At 47.4% G+C, this 10,470-nt stretch overlaps 1 protein-coding gene across 2 annotated transcripts in view; it reads left to right on the top strand.

Moving 5' to 3' along the window:
• Positions 1 to 1,957: 1,957 nt before the first annotated feature.
• LOC141145556 (microtubule-actin cross-linking factor 1, isoforms 6/7-like) overlaps positions 1,958 to 10,470 on the top strand; it is a 166,680-nt gene continuing 158,167 nt past the window's right edge. The window contains exons 1-2 of one of the 2 annotated variants that reach the window (XM_073632345.1): positions 1,958 to 2,022; positions 9,364 to 9,484. In XM_073632345.1, coding sequence (XP_073488446.1) covers positions 1,988 to 2,022; positions 9,364 to 9,484 — 156 coding nt within the window. In that variant the 5' untranslated portion in view covers positions 1,958 to 1,987. Of the gene's footprint in view, positions 2,023 to 9,363; positions 9,497 to 10,470 lie in introns of both variants that reach the window. The other variant, XM_073632344.1, reaches the window with a different exon arrangement.

The raw sequence follows: 10,470 nt of genomic DNA, 5'->3' as shown, positions 1-10,470 counted from the left end.
AAGAGGGAGGTGAAGCCTCCATCAATCTACATGTAATATTCCACCCTCCATTGTGCTTAGCTGGTTAGTGGGCATGGAGGAGGAGGGAGGGAGTGGCCTGTCATTGACCACTGTATATACGCCCACATGTGTGACAATATAGTCACATCGGCTGCTCAGATGTAATAGGGAGGGAATGCTCGGCATAGAAAGTCACTGAATACTGAGCATGTGCAGAGTTGCCACCACAGCTGCAAAATCTCTAGCTGAATTGGGGACATGGACAGAAGGGGGTGATAGAGAGCAGCAGGATCAACCAGGTTTTTTTTTGAAGAATACAAAAAACGAATCCCATAGTGACTGAGTATGAACGGCATTTATTGCTAGTTTTTTTATGATGTGGGTTTAGTGACACTTTAACCGCTTGCCGACCAGCCGATGCAGTTGTACTGCGGCAAAATGGCACGGGCAGGCGAATCGCCGTCATGTTACGGCGCTCTTTAAGGCGGCCACTAGGAGTGCGCACGCCCGCAGCTCGCCCCCGAGGCCGATCCCGCTTCCCTGAGGGGAGAAGTGACAGATTGTCTGTTCATATAAAGTATGAACAGAGATCTGTCATCTCCCCTAGTCAGTCCCCTCCCCCCTCAGTTAGAACACACACGAGGGAACACATTAACCCCTTGAGCACCCCCTAGTGTTAACCCCTTCACTGCCAGTGACATTTTTACAGTAATCAATGCATTTTTATAGCACTGATCGCTGTATTAATGCCAATGGTCCCAAAAATGTGTCAAAATTGTCCGATGTGTCTGCCATAATGTCGCAGTCACGATAAAAATCGCAGATCGCCACCATTACTAGTAAAAAAAATAATAATGAAAATGCCATAAATCTATCCCCTATTTTGTAGACGCTATAACTTTTGCGCAAACCAATCAATATACGCTTATTGCGATTTTTATTACCAAAAATATGTAGAAGAATACATATTGACCTAAACTGAGAAAAAATTCGCTTTTTACAAAAAAAAAAATGGGGATATTTATTATAGCAAAAAGTACAAAATATTATATTTTTTTCAAAATTGTCACTTTTTTTGTTTATAGCGCAAAAAATAAAAACCGCAGAGATGGTCAAATAATACCAAAAGAAAGCTCTATTTGTGGGAAAAAAAGGACGTCAATTTTGTTTGAGTACAACATCGCACGACCGCGCAATTGTCAGTTAAAGCGACCGGGTGCCGTATCGCAAAAAATTGCTCTGGTCAGGAAGGGGGTAAAATCTTCCGGGGCTGAAGCGGTTAAGGCCCCTTTTACACTTGTATGACCTGAAAGTTGCGCAACTTTGACACAACTTGACGCGATGCCTGTTTAATCTTGAGATCTTTGGACCTCAAGTCGCATCAAAGTCGGACCAAAGTAGTGCAGGGACTGCTTTGAAGTTGTTGCGACTTCAAGACGCACAGATATGAACTTTGCGACTTTGCAGTCTCAAGTTGCAGGACAAGTCGCACAAGCGTGAAAGGGGCCTAAGTCCACAAATAAAGTTTAGTGCCATGCCTCTTTTTTTTTTTTGGGTGGCCCCTTTTGGGAGCCCATTTACAGAATGGGGTGGAGCTTTCACTTAATCGGGGGCCGGGCTGAAGAAGGCTAAGATGGCGGCGCGGGACACAGGCGCAGACAGCGCTGGATCTGCTGGGCAGGTGAGTTTGTATTTTGAATTCAAGGGGATAAGGGGGGGGTATGAAATTCCTCTTTAATGCAACAAACATTAATATGTAACACGATGCTTGGTAACGCATCACAAGACTGTAAATGGTCCCTCAGTGTTTAATCAGAAGAAGATTGCGCAATCCCATGCAGCTCTGACAGTGTGAACAGCGCCCAGGTGTGGAACTCTCTGGTACTGCAATGGCTGAACTGTGGAAGATTTTGGCATTCATAATTCATGAATGAATTCTTCTCTTTTATTGCAGAGTCTTCCCCCGAATCTTCTTCCTCCTCCCGGGATGAAGGTCGAGGCTCCCCCTACAGAGCAGCAAAGGTAATCTGAAAAGCCGCTGAGGCTGTCACATTTTTTAGGAGAAATTTACCAAATAATATAAAATATGTTACATTAGTTTCAGGTTTCATGTCCTATAACACAGCGGAGCTCAGTAAAGGCAGTTATCTTATTTCTTTTCTATAATGAACTGTTCTGTCCACTGGGGAGACAAGCACAGAATGGACAAGGAGTATGAATCCCGAGAACAGAGCCGCCCCAGCCTCATTCTGTTATCAGTTGATTTTGTCCCGCCTCATCTTCTGAGCTCTAGACTGGCACACAGTCATCGTATATTACTAAGAATTGGGTCAGAAAGGGCCGTAGCTCCGCCCCAAATAGAGGCTCCACATGTCCAGGAGAAGGTGGAGGGGATGGAGGGGGACATTGTGCTACCTACCCGCCCTTCGAAAAGTCAATTTCTCATCCCCTTATTCCGGTGAACTCCAAAAATGATAAAAATACAAACATTCAGCCAGATTGTGGGGGAAGGTGGACATGTCAATCCTCCACAGCTACTATTCATGTGAAGGGGGGGGGGGGGGGCATCATCAGCTTCTGTTGGGGATTGGGGGTACTTTTAGCTTCTCCTAGGGAGGGGGTACTATCAGATTATTCTGGGGGAAGGGGTGCTATCATCTCCTCCTGAGAAAGTGGGGGTACAATCAGCCTCTCTGGGGGAGGGGACTACAATTAGTGTCTCCTGGGGGCGGAGGGAACAATCATATTCTCTTGGGGGATGGGGGGCCGGGGGTACTATCAGATTCTCTGGGTAAGGCGGTACATTCAGCTTCTCCAGGGGGGGGGGTGTTACAATCAGTTTCTCTTGAAGGAAGGGGGTACTTTTTGCTTCTCCTAGGGTAGGGGGATGCAATCAGCTTCTCTGGGGGGAAGGAGGGGATTTATCAGCTTCTCCTGGAGCTGGGGGAGAGGGGTACTATCAGTTTTACGGGGGGGGGGGGGGGGATGCTATCAGATTCTCCTGGGGGAAGGAGGGGAATTATCAGAGAAGGGGGGGGGTTTATCAGCTTAAATAAATAATAGTAATTAAAAAAAAATAATCTCATGACTCTTTATCTAGATACGATAGTCCCCTGTACCATGGACATGCAATCAGACAGTCAAATCTTCCATCCTGTCTGCTCCAATGGCAAAAAAGATTTCAAGCAACTTTTATCTGCAGATAATCACCCTGTGTGTGCCCATTTTTAATGGCTCCAATCCAGTCTCTAAGTGACTCGCCCAATCCTTAGGGTAGTAATGACCCTCCTGGGACCCATCTGCCCCATCTATGGCTGACTGTTGGTCAGCTGTCACCTTTATCTGAAGGTGATATGTTATGTAACCAGCAGGGGTCACCGTGACACTAAATTCCAGCTGCCCTTAGCCATAGTGAATCGCAGTGTTGGGGGAGAGGAAACATTGAATATCATTGCTGGATCCTGAGCTTTGTCTCTCCAGTTTAGTGAATCACCCCCAGCATGGCACGCTGCAGATAAATATTTTTTTTAATCTGAAATTAGCTCTAAGAAGCAAAAGTGACCACTTTCACTCAGAAAAATTGGGGGTAAATTCGGGGACATTTTGTGAAAACTCACCATTTCTGCTAAATGCATTGGAGTCAATTGAGGAAGGAGACATTTGGGAGATTTTTGATGGGTTTTAAGGCTGCAATGGGCATTAAATGGCTCTTGAGGGTCACATAAGCTCCTCTCACCTATCCTGGACCTGTTCTTGTACAAAAAAAAAAGCCTTAGCTTGCAACATGACATCTGTCCTATATGCTTGGTGTGTCTGGTAAAGGAAAGCAACATAGCAGAATTCATAGAAGGGACAATGTGAAGAGATTATGGACAGATTAGGAGCATTAGAAGTGACAGAAGGCACAAGGAGATTGTATATAACAACACGAGGATTATCAGATGGATCGCCGTCTGTCTTTGCGGTGACAGACGTCTGCCGGCAAATTCAACGTCTCCGTCCCATCTCCATCCCACCATGAACATGGTGCCCTCGTTTATAGGACACCCCAGAAATGACTGGTCAGAGACAGGGACTGAGAATACTAGCTTCAGCAGTTTTCTCTTTGAAATCACCAGACCTCTTGGGGGTCCCACACACACAGCCAGACAATGCCACCCATTCTGGCCACAGGTGACTCCCAAGCTTTGGGGGTTTCCATACTGGAGAACAGGCAGAGATTGTTCCAAACCCCTCACTGTACATGTGTCATCTTCACTCAGTGGAAGTACATATTAGAGAGAGGATGGTGGTCTCCCCATCTATGGCCAGTCCAAGAAAATGTGGTTATAGATGTTCTAAGGCCAGAAAAATGGAAAGTCAGCCTCTAGAGAGGGGTGTGAGGATAGGTGCAGCTTGGTGCGGCAGCAGAGAACACTCAGAGTACAGAGGCAGAAAACAGAACTGTATTGAAATTGAAGTTCAGCAATACACAACAAGCACGGCGGGAAGGCAACCCGACCGGGAGCATTCACAGGGTTTAACAGAGATGAGTAGAAGCCTCAGGTCTCAGGTGTGCCGGCAGCACCTGTTCCTACTCTAGTCACACGCGAAATGCACCCCAAGCCCAGGAGGCAGGGCCTTAAAGAGACTCTGTGTGATCCAAGATGGCTGCCAGAGTCACATGGGTGCCAGCATCCAATCGGATAGCTGCCCCCTGCGACCCAGGAAACCATAGCGTTCCTCTTGAGCTCTTCTCCCTCTGCAATGTTGCTGCGGTTGAGCACCACCTGCAGTGGAAAATGAGATTGTACCTGCCTACAGGTGCACTTAGGCCTTTTCGTTTTGGGTGCTGAAGCACCTTGTCCCAACACTCCCCCCAACCAGTGGCGGCTGGTGTCTTTTTGTTTGGGGGGGCAACAAACATCCCCCTCCCGCGGCACTTCCAACCCCTCCCCCTTGCTGTCTGCCCATCCACCAGCACTTACCCCATCTAGGTGGCGGGCAGCGACAGGGATCGGCAGTGGCAGGCACATCGGGCAGCGGCGGGGATCGGGCATCGGTGGACACATAGGGCAGCAGGGATGGGGCAGTGGCAGGCACATCAGGCAGCGGCGGGGATCGGGCAGCGGCAGGCACATCAGGCAGCGGTGTGGATCGGGCATCGGTGGGCACATCGGGCAGCGGCGGGGATCGAGCAGCGGTGGGCACATTGGGCAGCGGCGTGGATTGAGCATCGGCAGGCATCGGGCAGCGGCTCCTGTGTCTTCTCCTCCTAGGCGTCCAAAAGGATCGCCTGTCCTTTCAGCCAATCGGGTGATGGGTATCAGACCTGCTTCCCGATTGTCCGGGAGGAGGATCAGTGTTGCAACAGTGAATATTCATTCGCTGTTGTAACACCTGGGTGGGCTCATCGTGCAATGCTCTGCGCCACGATCCCACCCTATTTTGAAGCCTTTTAGCGTTCTAATAGCCTCTGGCTCTAATCAGGTGCTTCACCCACACCACACCAACACCCACGCCGCTAGAATTCATGTGCCCGGCATCCTGAAAGGGGACCAGACGCATGAATAGGGGGTAGCGGCCAAGGATCATAGAGTATTAATTAGGATGTGGTGGCCGTGGATAGAGGGGGTGGTGACCGGGCGCCCCTAATGGATGGGCCGACACTGCCCCCAACCCTTCACTATCAGCACCGGACAGCTCAGTAAACACTGCTGCCTATCTCGCATTTTAGGGCTGGTGCTCACTTGGGTTCTTTGACCCCACTAAACAGATTTCCCCTCACTTCATGTCCTGGAAATGTTGTCACTGGAACAAGAAATAGGGGTTCCAGCATGGACACACCCAGCGATCATAAGTCATTAGTCATAGCCTTCCCGCACTTTGCGTTTTCATGGAACTGAAAGTGTAATTTCCCTAAATGGTGTCACAGACAAAAACAAAACCTGATAGCAGTTCCAAATTTCCCCCACTCCATCCCAGGCTAATGAATAATGTGATAGCAGAAACAATATATGATAAATAGATAAATGAAATAGAAACAATTGTTCTAGTACCATAGACATACTCAGACAATTATGTCCTTTATCCTGTCTGCTCAAATGGGTATCTGCTGGGGAAGTCTGAAGACATCCACTTAAGGAAGCTTCCAAGGTACAGTCCCTCATGCCTCCAAGAAACCAGGTCAGAAGAGGAACACCTAACACTCAACCTTCCTACATAGGATCATGGGACAGGCTCTGAATACTCCAACCCTTCGCCATGGTTCCAAGCACTTTTCTTTACTTGACTACCTCTACTGTCATCATTCCAGCTCATACTGAGCCTCCAGTTGGTTATGCTTGCATTCCAAAAACTTAATCTCATTGGCAAACATATTACATCTTTCTTGCAGTGTCTTCCCAGCAAAGTGGCTTCCATACATAAATTTCTCCAACCCATCTCCATCGCTGTGGATGCGTGCCATTGTTTATGTGACACCCCATGAATTCCAGGTCAGAGACAAGGACTGAGAATTTGATCTTCAGAGGTTTCCTCTATGATATCTTTAGACCTCTTGGGGTCCCACACACAGCCAGATATGATAATGCTACTACTTTGGCCAAAGAGCTCTGTCTAGATGTAGAAAGCCAAGTGCTCAGTCCACAGTTGTACTGGTCCCAGGATTGAGTAAACTTCTCCCAGGGCAACCTCCGAAGTCCATAAGTTGCTATACTTGGTCCTCTCATACACACACAGAGACTTAGTGGCACTCCCGCTTATGGGAGCTGCCAAAGTACAGTCCCCCGCACTGCCAAGAGACCAGGCAAAGAGAGGAACACCCAACATTCAACCTTCCTATGTAAGGTCAGTTGACAGGCTCAGATACTCCAGCCTTTTGCCACGGTCCCAAGCACTTTTCTTTACTTGACTACCTCTACTCTCTTAATCCCAGCTCATAATGACATGGCGCATTCAGCTGGTTCTAATTGCATTCCAACAACTGAGCCTCATTGGAAAAGATATTAGGTCCTTCTTACAGAGTCTTATCAAACAAAGTGGCTTGAGTAAGGTTTCCATATAAAATATTTCCCTTTTTATGCGGTTGCGGTCCTCACCATTGCACAATTGTTCCGGCAGGTTCCCATTTGAAATTATTTTCTATTCCACTGCAAATTATTGTCCTTTCCATTAAAGCCAAACTCCAACCTCTTTAACTTCTAAGGGTTAAATGCTCATTTTGTCTAGGGGGTACAGGAACGGGCATCTCCCACTCTGCCTGACCCTGGCACTGCCCTCTTCTTCCTGAAGGTCCAATCCATGGGTGGTCCCTCTGCGTCATCATGTACAACTCATGGCTGTTAACGCTGCCATGTACATGGTGGGGGCGAGCTTTAGGTACCATTCTGGAGTGCGGGATAAGGTAGGTATTTACTCTATATTCTGGCATCCCTAGACACAACAAGCATTTAACCCATGCTGTGTGGAATGACCCTGCTGAAAGGGTAGATTTTTTTGAATTCTTGGAGTTGGACTTTAAGTCTTTTGCCTTCAACGGGTTTCATCACACTGGAGCAGTAAGTCATGTTGCCCAACCTACGGGGAAGGCCTGCTCTGGGGAGAACTTCTCACTACGTCTCCTGACCCCTTCTTTTTTTGTTACTTCTCCCACTGAGAAAAGAAGCATAGAAAGGAAGCGCACCAGCCTAATGCATTACTGTTCAGCTCTTTATTAGTACAATAAAAATGACAATATACTCACAAAGGAAATAAGGTCAAGTGCATGTAACAATTCTCATCACACCATCAGACGCATGTTCTTCTTGATCTTGAAACGCGTAAGCTGCACCCTTATTGGTGGACATGCATCTGGTGGTGTGATGAGAATTGGTACATGCACTTGACCCTATTCCTTTGTGAGTATATTGGCATATTTTATTGTACTAATAAAGAGTCCTACGGTAATGACTAGGCAGGTGCGCCTCCATCCTTGCTTGTTTTCTAGTACTGGTTTTCCCCGAATTGCAGAGGGCAGCAACACTGTTGTGGTGCGTGTGGTGGAAGTTGTGAGTGGTGGATATTTCTAGGGGACTTTACTGACAAGATTGAAAAGATGTCTACTCTGAGCCTCATCTGGACCAAATTATGTGGAGGACCATCATTCCTGTAGCGCGGACTATTTTGTTTTTGTTCATCTTCTCCCACTGAGTCTTTAATACTTCAGAAAGCCTGGGAATATGACTGCCAGACCTCTTGCCTGGTACCAAGGGGGTGGGAACTAGCCTTATGCAGCGTACACACGAGCAGACTTTTCTATCGGACTGATCCGACGGACAATCCGATCGTGTGTGGGCTTCATCGGACCTTCAGCTGACTTTTTCTGTCGAAAGTCTGACGGACTTTAGATTTGGAACATGCTTTAAATCTTTACGTCGTAATTCGGACCCAGAAATCCGGTCGTCTGCATGCTAGTCCGACGGACAGAAACCGACGCTAGGGCAGCTATTGGCTACCGGCTATCAACTTCCTTATTTTAGTCCGGTGTACATCATCACATACGAATCCGTCGGACTTTGGTGTGATCGTGTGTAGGCAAGTCCGTTCATTAAAAAGTCCGTCAAAAGTCAGTCGAAAGTCCGTCGGACCAGTCCGGTCGAAAAGTCCGCCCGTGTGTACGCGGCTTTAGAGGACTAACATCCTCTTGCAAGCAGTCTCAGGAGCAGAACACAAAACCTCTGCAATATGGGAAAGCCCTGGGGTGGGGTAACATTGGAGACCTTGGGGGGGGGGGGGGGGATTTGGGCCATTATTTAAAATTAGTCTACGATATAAAAATAAACCTTGCAATACTAGTAACGTACAATGAACCCACCATGCATGTCACTCCTGGGGATCACAGCAGGGGCACTACTTTTTGTTTCACATTATAACTTTATTCTATTATAACTGTGTTTATAACATTATAATTATCACAATGTATCAGTCTATGTAACACTACAACAGTCTCTCTTACACTGTAACAGTCTTCTGAAACATGCAAACAATCTCAGACTGTCTCTAGCAGTCTCCATTAACATGGCGCCCGCCTCTATCGGCCCTCTGTGTATGGCTTCAGTCTTCAGCAGTCTCCTGTAACACAGCGCCCATCTCTAGCAATCTCTTATAGCATGACAACAGTCTCTAATATGGCAGCCTCTTGTAGTGTGCAGTCCTTTTTTGTAACAAAGCCATGCCATGGTGGTCTCATGTAATGTGACAGTCCCTCCTAACATGAGTAAAAGCTATGTTGAACATGGTTGTAGGTACAGTCTCTATGGGGTAGTTCAGGTTGTGGGTGGGGGTATGTGTTTGCTGGAACTGGCCTTATACAACTGTCTACTATGTCCTCTCTTCTGTTCCCAGGCAGAGGGAGCTATGGAGGGTGTGGAGGATGGAGGTGCAGGACCAGGTGAGATCTCTCTGGCTTTGTCTGCAGATGATGGAGACGTCACTCCCGGACCTCACTGATGGGGGACTCCTAGAGGTATGTGCCCAGGTTGGTGTTCTAGTCTTATGTTTTCCACCAATGTCTTACTAATCACAATATTCACTGACATACCTGACTGTCAGAGAAGGAGTTTTCACCCTGCATCCCCAAACCTTTTATCTGACTTGTGGTTGAGGTCAGGGGTCAGGCCATCCAAATATAACATTTCTCCAGAAGTAAAGTCTCCTCGCCAAAATACCCTGCTCTGTTACCACCTTCCATTCGGTTTTGGGTGACCCGCCATAGAGTGTTGGGTGTCCTTGCCGTAAAGTGTTGGGTTTCCCTTCTATAGGGTTTTGGGTATGTCTACTATAAGGTGTTGGGTGTCCACACCATAGGATGTTCCCACCATAGATGGTTGAGTATCCCCACTATAGGTTGTTGGATGTCCCCAACCTAGGGTTTTGGGTTTCTCCACTAAAGAGTGTTGGATGTCCCCACTATAGGGTTTTAAGTATCTCTACTATAATGTGTCTGGTGTCCACACCGTAGGATACTCCCACCATAGAGAGTTGGGTATCCCCAACATAGCTTGTTGGATGTCTTCAACATTGGGTGTTGGATTTTCCCAACATAGGATTTAGCGATTCCTCAATATAGGGTGTTGGGTGTCCCCACGATGGGGTGTTGGATGTCCCCAACATAGGATGTTGGGTTTCCCCAGGATAGGGTGTTGGGTGTCCTGAATATAGGGTGTTGGATTTTCCCGACATATGGTTTTGGATTTGCCCAATATAGGGTATTGGGTGTTCCCAGTATAGGGTGTTGGATGTCCCCAACATAGGATATTGGGTTTCCCCAGGATAGGGTGTTGGATGTCCCCACTATAGGGTGTTGGATTTTCCTGATATAGGGTGTTGGGTGTCTTCACTATAGGGTGTTGGATGTTCCCAATTTAGGGATCCCCACAATGGTGGTGTTGGGTGTCTCCACCAGCCTTGGACTGTCCCACTGACATTGAAGGTGTTCCTCATCCTCCTGTT

Source organism: Aquarana catesbeiana, linkage group LG05 (assembly GCF_042186555.1).
Source record: "Aquarana catesbeiana isolate 2022-GZ linkage group LG05, ASM4218655v1, whole genome shotgun sequence".
Classification (NCBI taxonomy): domain Eukaryota; kingdom Metazoa; phylum Chordata; class Amphibia; order Anura; family Ranidae; genus Aquarana; species Aquarana catesbeiana.
The sequence above is the reverse complement of the archived record's forward strand: the minus strand, read 5'-3'. Positions and strand labels throughout refer to the sequence as shown.